At 36.2% G+C, this 20642-nt stretch overlaps 1 protein-coding gene across 6 annotated transcripts in view; it reads right to left on the bottom strand.

The window, feature by feature from the left end:
* WDR17 (WD repeat domain 17) overlaps positions 1-19695 on the bottom strand; it is a 44478-nt gene extending 24783 nt beyond the window's left edge. The window contains exons 1-7 of one of the 6 annotated variants that reach the window (XM_054166203.1): positions 19665-19695; positions 6668-6796; positions 5444-5627; positions 3409-3639; positions 2011-2262; positions 1177-1299; positions 646-833 (exon numbers count right to left, since the gene is read on the bottom strand). In XM_054166203.1, the coding sequence (XP_054022178.1) occupies positions 646-833; positions 1177-1299; positions 2011-2262; positions 3409-3639; positions 5444-5627; positions 6668-6790 (1101 nt within the window). In that variant the 5' untranslated portion in view covers positions 6791-6796; positions 19665-19695. The other 5 variants (XM_054166187.1, XM_054166194.1, XM_054166225.1 and 2 more) reach the window with 5 other exon arrangements.
* Positions 19696-20642: the final 947 nt, after the last annotated feature.

The following is a 20642-nucleotide window of genomic DNA, read 5'->3' as shown; positions in this document are numbered from 1 at the left end:
CCTCAGAAGCTTTGCAGGACCAAAACCATTAAAAATGGAAAAAGAATGCTAACCAGCAGTCTCTATTCAAATGCATATGGAGGCAGATTCAAGTTTCTCTCATAACAAGGGAAGAGTGAAAAATGAAAAATCTTCAATAATAGCCAAAAGCAGAATGAAGAGGAGGTTCACCTAATATCTGACAAACCCAGTTCTGAATTTCTGCTTCAAGAAAGACTTACTAATTCAGTATTTGTCATTTTAAACCGAGTGACCTGATCATCTGAGTTGCATATATTTTCCTCTGTGATTTGACTAGAACTTTGATTCTGGTTTATAGTAAATTCTCTTTATACCATTTCTAAGGTCATCAAACTAAAATTTCAGTTCAAACCCTAATAAAGCAGCTAACAAACCCAAGGCCTTATATCTTTATTTCTAGATAAAACCAAACTGACAGAATACAACCAACAAGATTCAGCCTTTTGAAATGAAGAGTTAATTTTAACTTCAGAAGTGTCATTTTGTTTCCTAGAAATTTAGACTCCTTTTAATCACAGAAACTGTTTTGCAGTGCTGTGAAGACTTCATTCTCATTTTTTTGCTGTTAGAAGAAAGCATGTAAGCCAAATAAACTCTCATTCTAAAGACAGAAATGAAACATACCAAATCTCTAAGGAAATCCCACTTTTTGGCTCCCATGTCATACAGCCCCACTCCACCATCCATGAAGCAACAGACAGCATGACCAGGAGGAAGAGAAAATGCTTGGTTTTGGGTTAAAGTTGGAGGAGGAACAGCCTCACTTGTTGAGGATGTATGGTGATTTTTAGTAGGATACTGTGATGAATGTGCTTAACAAAATAAAAGCAAAAGATATAAATAGGTAAGATTATTTTATACGTTTTAAATTTAGTAATAAATAACAAAGAGTAAAATGCTTTGTATTCCAATGAGAGTAAAAACAAAAGAAATGGAGAACTACTGTATGAAGCATCACCTGCTACAGAAGGACTTTATAAAGTACTTGATCCTTTATGCATTTTCTAGTCCACTGGTACCAGAGGGTATTTTGTTTACTTTAGAAATACAGTCTACACAAACTTACAGAGACCAACTTGAATATAACAAGGTTCACAAACAAGATTTCCTTAGCTTGCAGACACTGCAATGAATAACACTCAAAGTTACACTTACACTTTTTCTTTGGAGGAGAACTTAGCACATGTAAACCATGGAAACCGGTTTTCTTCAATTTAAAATTATCTATAGGTGTTGTACGTGAAACATTCCAAACACGTAACACACCAACCTGAGAATCTGAGGTTCAAGAAAACATAAAAAAAAAAACCACTTCATTTATCACTCTCTTTTTGCTGTACACAGAGGTATGCAATTTGTGGACTAATGTAAGCAAAAATAAAAAAATTAATGTAATTTAGAATCCTAGGAAGGATTTTATAAGCAGGCACTGTCATCTCCAGGGTGATACCACTATTAACAACATTAGTTATTTAAACCTTAGTAGATAAACTATGGAACCTCTTTTATTATGAAATATTCGCACAGTCCCTCTTTCCTTATTCATTAGTTCAACCTCAGCAGTAACATCTATGGTGTAGAAATGAGGCAGAAAAAAGAGGGAGGGAAAGTAGAGGGAAAGTAGAGGGGAAAAAAAGCAGGGGCTCAAGAAGTGACATCCACCAGTACAACACATTTTCCTTCCCATCCCCAAAGTAACTGTCATATGTTGCTAAAGTGTGCATGAGGAAAATATTCAGTATAAAAAATAGTTTGAAGTAACTTCTTTATGTACACAACAAATATGAAGTAAGCAAAACCTCCTCAGTGTAGTTTTCTGTTTCTTTTTCTTTTCTACAGTTTCATGTAATTATTTTGTATAATGCAGGTATGCTTTTGTTTATAGAAATACAGAAATTTTATGACACAGATAGTATTTGAAGTATCAATTTTGAAGACTCAGTCCTGTATTTATCACCTTTGTATAAATCAGGAAATAAAAGGGCTTACCTCCAGTTATAAACATTCCAGGCGCACTGGAAACCCAGGCTAAACACTGAACGGATGCTGCCGCACTGGGAAAATTAAAAGTTGTGATACAGGACAGAGACTCAGAATCAACTAATCGAATACCATTATGTAAATTAGCAACAAGAAGGTAGTCGGTTGACAAAGGGTCCCACTCCAGTGCTGTAACTGGATCCTCTTCATCTGTTCCTTCAAGAGACTCCGGTCTTAAGACATGTTTCTGATTTTTAGAGCCTTTAGGGGCACAAGAAAACAGATAATTTCAAAGTAAAAATAAGTATATCCTTTCAATAGTTACAAGATTTGCAAATATCAATTTTGTCTCTCCCTGGATTTTTTAGTAGCCTGCTCTACTGTATGCACCAGTGAAATTCATGAAGCTGGTTTAGTAGTATTTGACTTAAAGTATTTCCAGCTCTATCAGATAGAACTTTCTTTTTAACTCAGCAGAAAACAAAAACAGCTGTCAGGTCTATTAACATAAGTTCATATTAATGAAAAGTACAGTAAATCATATACATTGTTATAACATTTTCCACAAGTAAAGGTTTGCAGCGCAGCCTAAAATATCCAGTCATTTAAGAATATCTGCATACCACAGCAAATACAGGCAAAAATAAAGGCAGCATGACCTAGGAAAAAATAATTGTGGCAGACAAAAAACTCTTTATGAACAATTGCCTTTAGATTTGTGCCCCCCCAAACTCAGGTGTGCAATTATGAAATGGTGACAGATTTTGAAGCCAGAACAAGCCATTAAATATCTAATTTGACACCTGCAAAACAGAAGAATTATTTCACTTGATGATCTGTATTATTGAAAGTTTCTAAGAAGATGGTTTTTTCCTCACTTTTTCTTATTATCAAGAGCTGGCTCTCATTTTTGTAAGAAAGTGTACAGTCCAAAAGAGTAATTAACTTAGATCTATAGTTCTGAAGTTGTGATCTAATTTTCAATTTTGGTAATGAAGAATACAATCAACTTGTTACGATAAATTCCATGACCCACCTATATTCTTTAATGATTGATGTACAACTAAGCCTATTGTGATACATACTGAAAAAATGCTGAAAAGTTTTTGGTCACTGGGGAACAGTCTGAAAATAACTCTCATTATTATTTTCTAGGGAAAATGCTGTTTAATGCACATTATATTTAGACTAATTTTATAAATCTATTACCAGACATGGGGGAAATAATTTAAGACTGCACAACAATTAATAACATAAACTGCTACCTCCATTTATGCTTGTATACAAGATAATTGCAAAGTGCATATACTATAAAACCTAAATGACAGAAGTGCAGAATTACATGCATATACTGAGACAAGAGATATATATACATAAAAATAAATATTTTACCATAGCAGTTTTTACCTGGCTGAAAAATAGAGAGGCTTCCGTCAGTATGGCCAAATACTACTTTTCCTTTTTTCTTTGGATGCCATCTAAATAGACTGATATCTGACAAAAAACTATGTGCTTCTCTGTGTACAGTTACCCCACTGTCGGGTCCTGAGATAGTCCAGATGTACAATGGACCTCTGTGGGACACAAATGCAACTGCATCACCGGCATTCCAGCACCAGCTAAGTGATGCAGGAATTCCTGAAACATATAGGTAAACCTTGTAAGAACCAGGATATGAAATTCAGTGCATTACTGCTTGAGTCAGTATCAGTAATTGTCTTTAAAAGCTATATAAATTATTACTCAACAACAAAATATTAGACAGCTGTGTGAACATCTTACAGTGCAGAATTAAACTACATATATCTATACATAGGAAGTAGACTGTTTCCCAAATTATTTAACTACTACTTTGATGGGGTGTATTTTATGATACCTATACTTTGTTAATGCTAAAGCAAATCACAATACTTTACTCATTCACTGTTAACATTTTACTGTAAGCTATTTGCTACTAATCTGATACTAAAAAGTTTACAGTGTCTAATTTTACAAAACAAAATGGAATTTAATTTAGAGATAAATGTAGTAGAGGTAGGTATTTGTGACAAAATTGGAAAGCTAGCTCTGTAATCAGAGGGAACACTTGGTAGCTTCCTTCTGGATATATGACAGTTTAAATTCAGTTGCCTAACACTTAACTGTAAGCATTGTAGTATAAGGATTTTCATCTTATGCTCTCCAACTCTCAGTGACCTAACTTAATAGTAAGTATCTGAAAGAAAAAATGACAAACTCATCAAGCTGCAATTTCAAAACTGTTTGTATTTAGACATTTTAATATGGAAATGTCAAAGAGAGTAAGAAGCAGCATTAATAGGAGGCTTAAACATATTATTCTAAAAGGAAACTAACTTTTTAAAAGTTTAAAATAATAATAACACTTTTTCACTGGTAGCCATTGGCTAAAGTAGTTTTTTAAACAAGCAATGTATCGAAAAAGAAGTGTAAGGTTTTATATTAATGCATAAACTAAGACAATACTCCTTTTAGAATCCATTAAATCAGCGTGGGTTTTCTCCTACTTATTCCTTTTGTAGAAAATGCAAGATACAGAAGTTTTTCAGAGATATCCTATGTGCTCTGGAAAGAACAGAGGAGGGGGTCACAAAATGTCTCCCTATGTCATCAAATATTGACTGCTCTTGGGTTGCATCTGTTTTCCAAGAATGCAAACGTAGGAGTCATGGAGGCCCCATCCTTGGAGATCTTCAAGGCCACACTCAACAGGGTTCTGGACAACCTGATCTAGTGAAGGGTGTCCCTGCTCATTACAAGTGGGTTGGAATAGATGACCTTTGTAGGTTCCTTCCAACCCAAACCAATCTATGATTCTGTGATTCTATTCTATGACACCTGACAGAGACTGTAAGAACAGAAATACAGGTGCTGGTTTTGAGTTAAGGGTATGAATCAAAAGCTGTCCAGGAAAAGTGTCAGGCAAAGACTTTTAACCCCCTAGACTTCTATTACAAAAGCCAAATCACCAGTTTCAAGATGCAGGTAGAAAAGCATTAGGGTGTTTAAACAAAAGCTGGTTTTCACTCGTAATTTAGATTTGAATCTGCTGAAGGCTACATTTTACTTGATTTCACTTCTGTAAGGTCTTCATGAACACACACAATGTTTAAATCATTATTAGTTATCCTTTTACACAGTAAAAAAATAAAAAGAAATTATTTTCCTGCTCAAAAAGAAAACAATGGCAAAGAAAATTCCTAAATTTATCAGTTATAATAGTTCAGCAATTAACTCAAACGCATTATCATTATTTTCTAAAATGACCTGCAACAAATCTGGCAAGAATATTGCATTATACAATAGTAAAACCTCTGGATTACTAACTGCTTAGAGTTTATTCTCTATCAAGTATTTCTGATACCATTGGATGAAAAAGCTGTATGGATCAAATAGATCAAATAAATCTCCATGTCTGAAATACCTTTTGTATTGTCCAATTTGGCCACAACTTTCTGTTCAGTGACATTCCAAATGATTACTAAACTATCTGCACTGGCACTTGCAAAAATGTCAGGATTGTGGGGACACCAAGATATGGCTGTGATTGTCTTCTTATGCTCAGACATAATTGCTTGGAGCTTGAATTCATTGTATCGGTGATCCAGCTAAACAAAAAGTAAAATCCATTAAAAAAAGATAGGTATTTTGTAAACCCACTTTACATACTGTTAGGTTGGAGAAAGCTCATACAAGCATATCAGACTTACAGATGAATTTATAGTGTCTTTAATAATTATAAGTCCCTGACATCTCAGTATGTTACATTCTTAAGCATTTTGATTCAGACTGAAAAGTTGTCAAATACTCAATTAGCCCAGCCATTATTAACAGTCTTTCCTTGTTCCACTTGTAAACTATTACATATATGGTAAATTGTATATAAAACTTGTTGTATATTAGTAACAGCAGTCAAACATGATCCTAAAATGCTTTATTTATAATAATAAATAAAGCATTTTGTATCTCTTCTCATTTCTTGTATCACTTAGCACAATGGAAAAAAAAAAAAAAAAGCCCAAACCTGACACAGTGACTTGTTTCTTATAATCCTACTAGCAGTATAACTCATGGACTTAAAATAAGAAAATCCTTTGTTTCCTGACATACATTTCAGTCTGAAAATTCCACGTAATTTCTACTTTTTGGTTAGGTGTTGATGAATACTATCTGCTAACTTTAGAAGACCTGGTGCCAAGCAGTCCAGAAATGTAAAAAGCAGTAACTTGTTCCAAATCAAAGAAAGGTGGGTCACTGAACCCACAGCTTTGCACAGTGAATGAAACTACTTCAAAAGACCATTCTCACACTGCAGCTTCAAAGGAAACTGTGGAATTCATTTCTTTCTTAGAACCCTCTCTTCTGTTGCTGCACTTTATTCATCTCAAGTGTTTGTTAGATTCAGAGCCTGTCTTTTAAGAATAATATTTGACATATATAACTTCAAATACAAATTTTACATCAATCTTCTGCACTAGCTGTAACAAGGAGGAAAAATAATTTCTAAGGGGTATCTAGAATGGAAGACTGAGCTTTACACAGACATCTTCTCAGCAGCAATCATATTTCCAAAAACATTGTAGAAACACTTATTGACAAGGTTAAAAGTGAAACAGACAACAATGTAAAAATGCAAAACTAATCTTACCTGATAAATATAAATAGCAAGGGTAGCACAGTAGGCAAATCTGTCCCCACTAGCAGCACATACATCCTTGTTCCATGGCTGGCATCCAGCAGCCAGAAGTCCCACTTGTTTAACCTGTGACATTTTTGCCTTTAAAACAGAAATTTATTAGACTACAACAAGGCAGTAGAATGCTGAAGAACAGAATAATACATTTTTGCTCCCATAAATAATGTATACATATGTGCCTTAAAAGTATAGCCAGCCTTTATGATTTAACAGCAACGTCTTGTGTTGATGAGGTACAAATGAATGTATCCAAAATAAAGTCAAGCAGATGTTCAGAGGCCTCAGTGCTATACAGGAAAGGGATTTTAATATCACTCACAGGAATCAATTTGAAAAAAAAAAGGAAAAAAAAAAGGCACAGCACATGAAAACTCAAGATAGTTCTTAATTTATACTAGCTGAAGCTGTTCATCACTTTCATTTTCTTCTGCAGCATGGTTCAACACTTTCTATATTACAGTGCTCTCTTTTCCCTTCCATCCTCCATAAAGACAGCTGGACAAAATAAACCATATGCTAATAATGTTGTACATAAGTAAGTTATGCAATATGTCTTAAAAGGTCTTCAAACTGTTGTGCTTAAAGACTATGACAGAGTGCTAAACGGGTGAAGAAAATAAAATGTTTAGCCAGTGAATAACAACAGAAATATACAGGAAAAATGAGTTACAAGATACAGCTCTGCTGCATACTAGTGCTTTGGCTATTGGACTTCCTTTCTGTCTCTGGCAACAATACTCAACTTTTAACTTCTGCAGAAAGGATACTTCTATAGATTGCAGCTCATCTGCAATCCATCTCATGTTACAAAGGACAGGAATCCCACACAAAGTTTATCTTATTATTTAAAGAATCAGCAGCAGCAACACCAAAATGTGACAATTGTCTATAATGAAGATTTATCCTCAAACGTTTTAAATTTGTGGCTTGATTACAAGTTATGATGTCTTACAGATGCCAAAACAGTATTCCAAATGGTTCTTTCAGAACAACAGAATTGTCTTGTAGGATTCTGCAGTAATCTGCATGTAAAAAATCCTGTTAATCTATTCAGTAGATATTTCCTTTTGCTTTGTTATGAAGGAAAGAAGTTATTCCTGACTACATGAAATCTAGAAAAAAACTTGGTTCTAAGTGTCTGAGAATAAGGATTCCAAGCCTAAGTGCTGAAATCTAGAACAGAAAAAGCTCCTCTACACTGGTTTTGCAATTACTATGATTACACAAAACAGATTAGTGCTTTGGTCTTGAAGAGAGTTCCACTACTGGGACTACTACTTTCATGTTTTCCATGAAGCTGACTTACAATGACAAGGCTTTAACTTATTCCTTTTTCATGTCATTAGGACACCTGCATAGTTTTGGATATTTTTAATAGTTTCCAAATGCATATGTCACTGATTAGAATTCAGACTAGATTAACCATGACCAAAAATCATTGTTACCAAATGGCTATAAACTTATTTCAGCCTAGTTCTAAACGTATGTCTGTAAGCATTACTGGCTATGTCATACTAAGTACTGTATTTGAAAGAGAAGAACACATTTTTCTGTTCTTTGTTCTACATTTACATAAAAGACAAAAGGTAACTTTAATCTGTTTTGAAGAGAAATTTACAAATAAAAATCGCATTCCCCATTTTAAACAATCTTTTTTGTTGTTGTTGTTGTTAAATAATGTACTATTTTTCAGTCTGATACTCAAATAGAAATGTATCCTACAGAGGAGCAACATTTAGAAGAAAACTGCTGCCTTTTAATATATCATTATTTCTCTGAATTAGTAATACATGCTTAAAAAGCATTATTAAGATGATTCTTCATATAGATTTTTTCTATTTAAGTGTACCTAAAAAATAAGAACAACAAACATAAAATATTCTGAATTGCATTACAGAAAAGAATGCACTTTATTTATTAATATGTTACTTTAAACTTGCAAATAGTTCCTCTTCTTGTAAATTCATAAAATAACACCTAGAGGAAGTTACAACTGTGTGGCATACTGTTATTCTAAGTACCATGCATTTAAGCAGTTTTCTGCAGATCTTTTCAGACATCATGTTCTGTTGAATATACTAACAAGGGAGAAAGCAGCATTTATCAGAATAACCTGAGTAAAATGGCAGAAAACTAGAAATGCAGTATAACTGAATAAATATCGGTATGATTTCACACGTTATAATTTTATACAATGGAGATTTCTCTTACTTTGTTAAAAAAGCATTTTATTTCAAAGTAAGTGAGGTATAAGTAAACATATTGGACTCTTACATCTACACTAAAAAAACAACAACTGCCCATGTAAAAATGTATACCACACTGGGAAAGCTACCAAAGGAAGCCCACAGTTTCCAAGGAGATGGACAGATAAGGGAGGATAACAAAAACCTTTATTTTCTATTGACATGAGCAACAACACTCTAAGCCCTTTCTTGTTGCTAAATATAGGGGTTGGGGGGAAGGGATTAAACTGAAATGTTGTATACCATTAAGTTAGTGATATTTAAAAATAACAACTGAACAGACTAGATACATAGACATAGCTATATATCAGTAACTTAAAGATAAATGCCTAATAATCCCTACCTTAGCATAGGCATCATTTTTTGTAAACCACTTAGGAATTTCCACGTTCATTCCAGTACCTTGCTTCTCCCAAAAATGCAAAATCTTGCTCAGGTTGTAGAATGAAATCACTTTACTCAACAGATGAAAGAACTAAACCTTGATGTTCAGAGAATAATGCAGTTACTAAAGGATGCAGGAGAAATGACTGAGCGTTGTGTCGCATACACACACAAAACGGCAGTGTCAGTAACCTGGCAACTGCAGCTCCTTAACAGGCACCATTTTAATTTTAACCTCTGCTTCAGTTACTCAGTGTATTTCATGGCTCTTGTATTTCCTGACTGTACTGCAACAGTGCTTATAGAATAATAATAGCTCTTTAAATCCATCACTTAGCACCCTCAAATTATCAAACTGTGTGCTTGCATGTTTTAAGTATTCATAAATGTATAACCATCAAGCACAACCAGTAACATAGGCTTATCTTGTTAGTGATTGTGGTCCAGATGGTGTCTGACCTTTCCAAATGAGCACATATGCAGTGTGGCATGCACACAGAAATTAATAAAGTAGCCTTGTGTTGATCAATATGCTTCTCTGTGTGCAAACCCCTAGTTTCTGAACAGCTATATGCAGTAAAGTATTAGTGTACTCTGGTTCTGTTCATTCTACTGTCACTACCTTCCAGATAGATTTATGTAGTTTCTTATGTGTAAAGCCTGATGTCACTCCTGTATGTTTCACACATGAAACTGTTTCATCCAGACTATTGTTCCCAGGTACCAGTATTTCTGTCAATATGTATTAATTAAAATTCTTCTTTAATTATATAGTAGTAACACCTCCCCTAAAGACACTGGGTATATTTTCCCCACCTTTGTGGAAAAATCCATTGCAGATGAAAATGTGACCACTGAACCAAAGAGTTTCAAATTTACTACCCTATCCAATGGAACCGGTGTGAAGCAAAAGATAACAGGCAATGAATTTATCTTGCTAAAAAAATTGAAGGTCTTCAAACCCACCAAGAAATCTCTGCATGTCTGCATGACATTGAGAAAACCAACTGTGCCTGCTTCAACAGCAGACTGTCATGTACGAACATAAGCAGAATTAGTACTAGCCTTCTTCTAATGGGGCTGGAATACACTCAGCACATTATATCCATACTCTGGTACATATGCAGCTGAAAAGCCAACACACAAACTAAATTTATTAAGATTAAACAGAGCAAAGTTCCAAAAATATTAATGTTTCTAGAATGAGCATTTTCTAAATTTTATTCTATGCCACCTGTTACATTAAATGCATTTTTATCTATTACTTTATGAATCTGGGGAATATCAAAAGTAAATACATCAAGAGATGAGAAGAAATCTTACACTATGAAAACTTTGGCAGTATTTGTATTGTCAAAGATCAGTTGTCATGGATTTTAAGAGATGCGTAAGAAAAAACATGTTTAGAAACAAAGAATAGATGGCAGTGCGTGTGGTATTTCAGTTCTAATTTCTTAAGAACCAGGTATCTCAATATCAGTTGAAGCACTGCCTTTAAACAGAAGTTTACTGCTTGTTAAATGTGACAGGATGTTTACCAGTTTACCACTGCGCAGTACCAAGAGAGTTTGTATGCTCTTTGGTGAAGTTGTGAAAACTTTTTTCCTCCTTCTGTCTACAATTAATGGCACAGAGACCATCTGTGGCTCCTGGAGTATCAGAAGATTGACCAAAGGCAGGGAAGAGTGCCAAAGACTAGGTTTTGAATTTCAGCAAGGTTCTTCAAAATCATCAGAAGACTCTTGTAACCAGTATTTGCAGATTACATTGCCTAACTTATGATAACCTAGCAAGTGTTCAAGATTAGTGCATTCATTAGCCTGGAGAGAAGGAGACTCAGGGGTGACCTTATTGCTCTCTACAACTACCGGAAGGGAGGTTGTAGACAGGCAGATGTTGGTCTCTTCTCCCAGGCAGCCAGTACCAGAACAAGAGGACACAGTCTCAGGCTGTGCCAGGGGAGGTTTAGGTTGGATGTTAGGAAGAAGTTCTATACAGAGAGAGTGATTACCCATTGGAATGGGCTGCCCGGGGAGGTGGTGGAGTCACCATCATTGGAGGTGTCCAGGAGGAGACTTGATGGGGCGCTTGGTGCCATGGTTTAGTTGTTTAGGTGGTGTTGGATTGGTTGATGGGTTGGATACGATGATCTTGAAGGTCTCTTCCAACCTGGTTTATTCTATGTATTCTATGTATATTATCCAGACACTGACTAGGAAAATAATATTATTATTTAAAAAATCATTTTGAATGAACAAGTGTACTACTAACACAGCCTTTTAAACCTCTACAATAAACTGAGAGCCAAATTCCTGCTATAATTCAGGGGAAGTTTAGGCTCGAGTCACCATCCCTGGAGGTGTTCAAGTGGGGATTGGACATGGCACTTGGTGCCACAGTTTAGTCATGAGGTCTGCGGTGACAGGTTGGACTTGATGATCTTTGAGGTCTCTTCCAACCTTGGTGATTCTGTGATTTAACCACAGTATCTCTGTCTTCACAAGAAGTTGTAAACCCCTTGCTGGTTTGGAAAAAGTGTGGATTTGAAACACTTACTTGAAATTAAAAGGAAGTAAATTAATCCAAGGTAGATATCCTGCTTAGAAAACCTAAGGCTAACAACTTAAAAAAAAATTAAAAATCATAACTTGGGTAAGTCTTACAAAGGAATGTTTTTTGACTGTCTTGACTATACCACTTGTACAGGTTAACTAGATTACCATTTATTGTGCAACTTTAACAAGATAGTCCAAAGAACAATACTAGGGTTTGAAACAGGGCATGGAGAACCACTGGTATTTCTAACATCACCAGCATTGTTGGACTACATACCTAATCAATCTAAGACAATCATATTTTGCATCATCTCCAGAGTACTGGCTAGTGATATGGTACCAGAAAACTAATTTTGGGGTACTGTATGTAATACAAAGAAATATATACAACAGTATCTATCTCAGTAAAAAGCATGTAAGAGTTTCCATTAGAATTTTGTTCTCATCCTCTAACTCAGAGCTACCACAATCACCAATTGCTTTTCAGCTGGCAAATTGCCAAGACACTTCTGATTTCAGCTACGTTTACTTCTTGACATATCTAGCACTTGAATCCCTGATGAGCAGCTATTAAAAAATAACTCCACATCTGAAACATTGATATCATGAGTGACACGTAAAATGAGAACAGTAGAAAATTATTAAAATCAGCTAGTTCTTAATATTTATGGAATTAACAAGTTAGATGCAATAATGTAATTAAGGCAGATGCTGGCCCTTCTGTTTCAGTAGCATCTCCTGCATTTCAATTCTTTACCATAGAATATACTGTCAAAATGACAAAAATAACAGAAATACATGATTACATAAAGGAACTTGATACAGTGAAACAGAAGTGACAGAGATCCACTTCCCATCATAAATCTATGAAAGCAGCAGCAGATCAAGCGTCCCCAAGGCATGCAGTTAATGAACATTGCTACAGTAATGACTTCTTCTCCTGAAAAAATAATAATAAAAATACATAGATACTGAAGGTACAACTTGGAAATTACTCCAGGTGAATTTAATAACTCCCAAATAGTTTTGTTTTACTCAATTACTGCTTATAATTCTTTTAATTTACTCCATGCACAGTGTATTAATTCCTCCCAATACAATAAAATTAAATGTTTGATTTCTATCTCATTACATGTTAGAGAATGTGCAAGCAGGTGGCCACCAACCTTCTAGTATCTTTTATTCAGCAACATTAATTTAAAAAAAAAAAAAAGTTTAGATGTGCTTATCTATGATTCAAAAGCTTATTAAAACTACTAAAAATCCCTTGTAAGTGCCACTGTGGGAATAGTATTTTTAATACTGGTAATAGAATAATCATCAGGAAGAAAGATATAAAGGAAGTAAAAGAGAAAATATTAAGCCATTCTTACTCTTTGTTGTCCTTCATACCAATCATCTTCATCAAACCAGTGGGAAATATAAGTCATCCAAGCCATAACAGAAGGCACAGTTGTAATAAAAAATTACAGAACCTGAAGACACGTAAATACAATGAGCCCTGTACTAAAATTTTCTCAACACAAGCTACCTGAAGATCAGATCTGAACTCTGTGATACAATCCTACAATAATCTTTACATTCATTAATATATAATCGGCAATAATTTTAGCAGCAATTACTGTATCTATTGGATTCTGAACTGGAAAACAGAAATCGTCACTAAAACAATTACTACAGTATATATTCCAGTATTTTAAATTGAAGCAGGTTAGTGCTTCAAGCTTGATTTTACAGTGCCTCCGAGCTCTGAAAATGAGATGCTGCTTGAGTCATTCTTATGTGTCTCCTAAAAAATTCTTTCCTTTTTCTTCAAATGTACTGTCTGCAAGAAATGTGGCTCAAAAAGCAGTAAGTGTGCACAAAAACTTGCACAGAAATGTAAAATACCTTCAGAATCATGGGAAGCGATATGTTTTGGTTATGTAGGGGGTGGTTTTAACTGGCGCAGTGGGAGGGGCCATAATTATCACAAGTGCTGAGCATCTTATGTTTAACATTTTTAAATAAGAGGGAAAAAAAGAGAGAGAAAAGATCTGCATCTCCATTGTTCACAACCAGCAGAGCCTGAAGGGCTCAGCTACAGCCACCAGCACAGGGCTGGGAAATTTTAAAAGCCTAATTTTCACTAATTCATGGGAATGCATCTGTTCCTTTTTTCTCTCCCTTGGGAGAGTTTCACGTATCTGACTGTAATTATTCCTTCTCCAGCCAGTTATCCTATTCTGGTATGCTCCCAAGTTTCACATCAGATTTCACAGTGCATTATACAAACAAAAACAAGAGGTAAAAAAGGGAATAAAAGTTCTATTCCTCACACAGTTCAGTACTGCAGCAGCACACTTCATCAATGTGGTATTTTGGAGACATCATACAAAATCCCCCTGACTGCATGACTGCAACAACTATAAAATTCTCAAAAGCGACTATGGACACCTAAAACCCACTCAGTTTCTTAAAAAAATCTGCAACTCAGACAACATCTGTCTTTCATTTTATTTATTAATTAGTGCATTTACATTGAGAATATGAAGCGAGTTATGAGCCTAAATATCCTTAAGTAAAGCCTCAAATATAATGTTTAAAGAAAGGTTGTGCAATAAGCAATTGTATGAGAATGACAGAGCACACCTGTGTCTCCATGATCCTGTCATATGTGGTCACTTAAGAATTAAGATCTCCCCTACTCCCTCAAAAGCTACTAAAGGCACAAACAGAAGCAGGACTCTAAATGGTTGTCCTTTCTGGTTTTCACCTCATTTATTCTTTTCCAGCAAGCTGCATGGATTTACCAGGACACCATCATCATCACCAGATCTGCACTGGGATGAGACTTTAAAACAACCTTCACACAAGAGTACAAGGACAAAAACATGGCTATTTTTAAGATTGAGCTTTATCAGTTTATGAAGGAGATTAGGCTCTAGCTGCCAACAATAGCAGTGGATAGGACTTGATCACCAATCTTCCTAAGGATGTTTCATAATTGGATCTGGAAAAAAAAAAAATCAATGAAATTTTTTATAGTCTTTTTATTTTTGAAAAAAAAAAATTAACATAAATGCATATACATATATGCATATGCATATATACAGTACCAGAATTCTATAGCTTCACAGATGCCTCTATTCATATTCTGTGAAGAATACACATAACATTCAAGAAAGAGAAGACAAATATGTTTCATTTATAAATTCCTTGGTCAAAAGAGACAAAAAGGGGCACACAGGATGTATGTGTGCATAGAGAAAAATCATAGTCTTATTCATAAAGCTATTTCTGTACATAAATGCTTGTCTCAATTTCATAACTGCTATAAAATTTAAAAATATTCAAAGCTGAAGTGCCTCAGAAAAAAAAGAAAAAAAGATCTTTCAGTCTGTCAGCAAACAGCTAATATGGCAAGAAAGATGTTGCGTGGGGTTTTTGTATCATGCTCACTGTTTTTATCTATGACTAGCTCAGTCATTGCATTCTAACATGCTATTTAGAAACAGATTATAGTAAATTTAGATTGTAACAGTGCAAATTCCAGTCTGGAATGATAACAAACACATTTGAAAAGAAATAGTTTAATAATAATAACTTTTAAAACTATATTTTGATGATTTAGATGTTTAATAGTACTTGATATTTAATTTACACTTAAGTACATTTCTAAGGCAGATATAAGAACAAAAACATTTCCTCAGTACATTTATCTCAATGCACTCAATGCAGAAAACTAAAATCTGCATCTGAAGCACAAATAAACCTTAAAAAAAAATAAATTGAAAGTAGGGGGGTGGGAATTGTAAAAAAAGAAAAGAAGGAAAAAGAAGTAATAATTCTCTCTACAACAGAACAGAATAGAATAGAACAGAATAAACCAGGTTGGAAGAGACCTTCAAGATCATCGCATCCAACCTATCATCCAACGCCACCTAATCAACTAAACCATGCAATCAAGCACTCTATCAAGTCTCCTCCTAAACACCTCCAATGTTGGTGACTCCACCACCTCCCTGGACAGCACATTTCAATGGGTAATCACTCTCTCTGTGAAGAATTTCTTCCTAACATCCAGTCTGAACCTTCCCTGGCACAGCTTGAGACTGTGTCCTCTTTTTCTGAAAGCTGCAAAGCTGTAAAGCTCAAGGTAATAACTAAAATCCCTCACATCTTGGTGATGTCCTTTTGCCATTCATCATCCATGTGCATTTGTAATAAGAGAGGTTGACTAGCTGAAGTGTGGATGACATCCAGCTGTATATCATCTTATACAAACTGTACCCTCTCACACATCTGCTAATGAGAATTTTCAAAATTTGGAAAACTAGCTAAAGCTGGACAAAGGAAAGCTAGAGTTGATTTTATTAGAAAAATAGATCAGCTCTTGAAAAGTTTGTCTACAAGACAGCTTTCTAAAACATTTTCTGTTCTAAGGATTTTTACAAAACATTCAATTTAATAGATCTGTTCAGACACTTCGAGGGCCAAATGCAAGAAGAACCCCAAGAAAACCCCACCACAAGCACCTCAAAAACCAGAAGCCTCTTTAACTACAATAAGATTGTACTTCATTTTCTGAAAAACTGAATGGGATACAGTCACATGCATGTTCCTAGACAGCAGGTTAAGTATAAAAAACCCCACACTGTACATTAGTAACAAATGATTACAGATCTCTTCTCAACAGTAACCTCACACTTGAAGACATCTTAATTTTCTTTCCTGACATCTGTTAGGAAAGCTATTTCAAAACAGGAAGAAGCTTAACACCATCATATCAGGCATTATGTTTGTTTAGCATATTCAAGAGAGATGGATTTAAAGATTTCAAATACAGTGTTTTAAAAAACAAAGTAAGGAGAAAGTAATTACCAGAGATATAAAAGTGTTACAGATATCGTATAGGCTAAGAAGCTGAATTTAAATTAGCCACACAGGCTGGAAAGTAGATAAAGGTTTGTGTACCTGAACTAGACTTCTCATCAGTAGAAGCATTAAAAAAACCCCGCTTCGTTAACTAGGGAAAAGGCAGTATTAACTTCACCAGTATAAGACCTATAATGTACAGCCTAAGAAAAAAAAATTACATTAATAATTTCCCACTGCTTCCAAGAGCATCCTCCATCATTAAACACTAAATTAGACTCTGGACACTGAATAGAAAGATTCATCAGTGCGGAGTATTTTTGAAATTACAAATTATCAACTTGTCTGCTTACACACACCTTTACACCTAAAACTGACCAAAGCAGCCCAAATGAAAAAATCAGAGAAGCCTTAGCAGAGATAATGGTGCAGTCAAGGTCATCACCATAAATGAAAACACTGCCAAATGATAGAAAGAACTGAAAGAGATGAGCTTTCACACTTGAAACTGCCTTGAGAATTAGACTGTGATATTGTCAACAACATAAAAACAGGTCAGCAAAACTGCACAAGCTGATACTGCTAATCTAGTAAATCTCCATCCATCCCAGCAAATCCAGAATCTCCAGTCTGTGCTAGAATAGGGGGAATAGAGGAATAAATAACGAACAAAAAAAGAATTAATGGTTATTATGAAACTTAAATTGGGGGGAAAAAATACTGTACAAAACTTCTGTCCTCTAGCACCCAGAATACAGCTCAGTGGCTAACTTAAATAGGCTGAAAGACACTATGTTACTGAACTGGCTATACCCTACAGTAAACTCTCAGTTCTCAACTCCAGTTGCTATAATTCAAATGTTAAATTGATATTTACTTTCTCCTCTTGTGTATCTTCTGCATATATAACAAAATCTATGAGTTATAACACAATAGCTTCACCAGGATTTGCTGAAGTAACTTTTCTTTTCCTCATGAGCTCTGACTCACAAACTGCAGAAAGAAGAAATACAGCTTTCCCTAAGTTCTCATCTTCAGTAGATGAGAACTGTTAGAAATAAAATACTGGCTCACTGAGCTAAATGGACTTAGTCAAACTCAGCAAGGATTTTTGTGTGTTGTTCTTGATATATGGAAATTTTCCTCACAGCATATGGCCAAGTCAGATGTTTAGCATTGTGTTATGGATTCTTTAAACAGTCAGAGCTATTTAAGGAGTCTGAGATTTGGTGCAATAGAATGCACAGAATGACACTTCTTTTGAAACAGAGACATGGAAGACAGTAGATACCTTGTCAGGGAGAATAATTAATAAGCTATCAAAAATCAGTAAGTAAAACAATGCTCCCATGGTATTTTAACATTTTGATGTTATCTGTATTTCTCCATTCATACTCCATATTACTTTTGCAAGTTCTTTAGATCACCATGCCTCCATACGACTTACAATTAGCCAAAGATGTCTACAGTCTTACCTGAAGGTTCTGAGCAGTTCTGACAGGCAAAACTTAAGTAATGATAAAACAAAGTTTGACTAACTTGTGCAAGACACTTACTTGATAAAAAAAAACATAAAATGCATCAGTAAACTATACCATTATGCCTTTAATCTGGAAAGAAGTGACATAAGCTAAGTGATTTTCTCCTATTTTGGGACTAAAAAGATTAGGAAGCACAACAGTTAGCAACTTGAACTTGTCTTAAAACAATGGGAAATATGGCTCCCCATTCTCTTCAGAGGAAAAATACTGCTAAACTTTGAAAAGCATGTCATTGTTTACTCTATGAGTTTATTAACAGAATTCTTCCCCTTAAATGCTTACAAATAGCAGGACACTGCATCATGTCATGATAAAATTTTATAAGGAGATATAAAACCAGGAAGTTCTGCAATCCTAACATAGAAGGGATTTAAACTCTAGAATTAGTTAGAAAGACACAATGGACTTCCAACCCATGATGGTTTTGAAAGACCAAGTACTTGGCCATCAGAAAGATATTCTTGAAACAAATAGTTTTGGTGCTTGAAAGGAAATTTCCAACTATTTCCGTTCGATATCATTCAGTGGTTAAGCCAATTTTTAAAAGCACTATGGTCTTTATTGATTTTAAAACCCAGGATTATGATCTTTACTACAATATTCCAAGTAACTGAAAGATCTCAGACCGGTCATTTTCAGAACATTCTCAAATTGGCGCATGACCATTTTCATGTAAAGCAACATCTCTTAAGAGCTCAGAGTTTATTTAACAGATTTTTTTTTAAATACTCATTCCATCATTTTGAGATTTGATGTCTTAAATTTATTTTCATACACTTTACTTACCCTATAGTTTGCTTTTGTACATAATTTTGTTTGTTTGTTTTACATTCTCTAAGCTATAAGTCGTTCACCCTTCCCGCACTTGTCTCAGCTGGGAAAAGCACCTGAAGTACAAATAAGCCCAGAGGTTTCCCTCTTCCTAAGGAGGCAATCGTTTTCCACACAGTTGGCTTCTCCCAAATATTTCTGCCAACGTATTTACTCAAGTTTACATTTCCACACAAGCACGCAGGTACATATACGAACGCAGTAGAAAAGTCTCAAAAGCAGTGCAAAACCCCAACAATGCCGTCAGCCCGCTCCTGGATACTTCAGATAACCGCCCAAAGCCCCGAAAGCCCCCGAGTCGCCCCGTACCCAGGCCGCGGCGGGGCGGCGCGGCCTGGCCGAACCCCACAGGATCGCCGCCCGCAGGCCAATCGGGCGCCCACCAGGTTCAACCAACCCCCCAAACCGAGCCGCCCCTCGACACACAGCGATGCAGTACACGGCGTAGCGCACACCTCTTGCCCTACCCGGCTTGGCTCGGCCCGGCTGCCGAGTGCAGGGCCGCTTGCCAGTGGCGACAGCCGCCAGTCCTCACCTGTCAGCTCGCAGCGTCGACAGCGCGATCGCCACCGCCGCCGCTAACCAACCCCGTCTCCCGGGCAACCCGGCGGGCCCGCCCCCACCGCGCGCTCATTGGAGGGAGAGGCCTGCAGGCGGAATCGGGGATCGCATCCCTTGGCAACGGGGCAGCCGGAGCGGGCCCTACAGAAGCCCCGGGGAGCCCTGAGAGGGCAAACCCCGACTCCAAGTCTGTTCTTCTGTGCGGGTTTCGACCCATTAACCGCAGTTGGCAGAGCGGAGGTTTTCGACAGATCCCAAGCTTCCTTCTGTGAGAAACGAGATCACTGCTGAATTTTAAATGCAAGCAGTTCATTGTGAAATAAAGGCGAAACAGCGCTGGGCGCGCAGCAGAATTGCTAGAGGCGCGCCATAACAACACGAGCTTATATAGACATCAAACATACATATTCATAAATATCTCCACAAAGCCCTTTACATTTACACTGAAAGGAACAGGAGAACCCATGCCATCAACAAATGGCTCAGGGGATGGTGCCAGCAGTGGAATTTTGGGTTCTTTGATCAAGGGGCAACTTTTACAACCCCTGACCTGCTGGACCTAGGTGGGGTGAATCTAGATAGAAAGGGCAAGAGGGCTCTAGCACTGGAGTTGGCAGAGCTCATTGGGAGGGCTTTAAACTACGGCTGAAGGGGGTGGGTGAGAAAAACAGTCTCTCTGGAGAGGAGAGGGACATAAACTAGAGTTAGATGAGAAATCAGCAGCCCAGCTGAAGTGCACATACACCAATGCACGCAGTATGGGTAACAAACAAGAGGAATTGGAAGTTTTGGTTCACCAGGAAAACTGTGATGTAATTGCCATTGCAGAAACATGGTGGGATGATTCACATAGTTGAGTACTGCACTGGATGGCTACAAGCTCTTTAGGAGAGACAGGAAAGGGAGAAGAGGAGGAGTGGTGGCCCTCTATACTAGGGAATTTCTTGATACC

This window comes from Dryobates pubescens, chromosome 1, assembly GCF_014839835.1.
Source record: "Dryobates pubescens isolate bDryPub1 chromosome 1, bDryPub1.pri, whole genome shotgun sequence".
In the NCBI taxonomy this organism is placed as follows: Eukaryota; Metazoa; Chordata; class Aves; order Piciformes; family Picidae; genus Dryobates; species Dryobates pubescens.
This window is presented reverse-complemented; position numbering and strand designations above follow the sequence as displayed.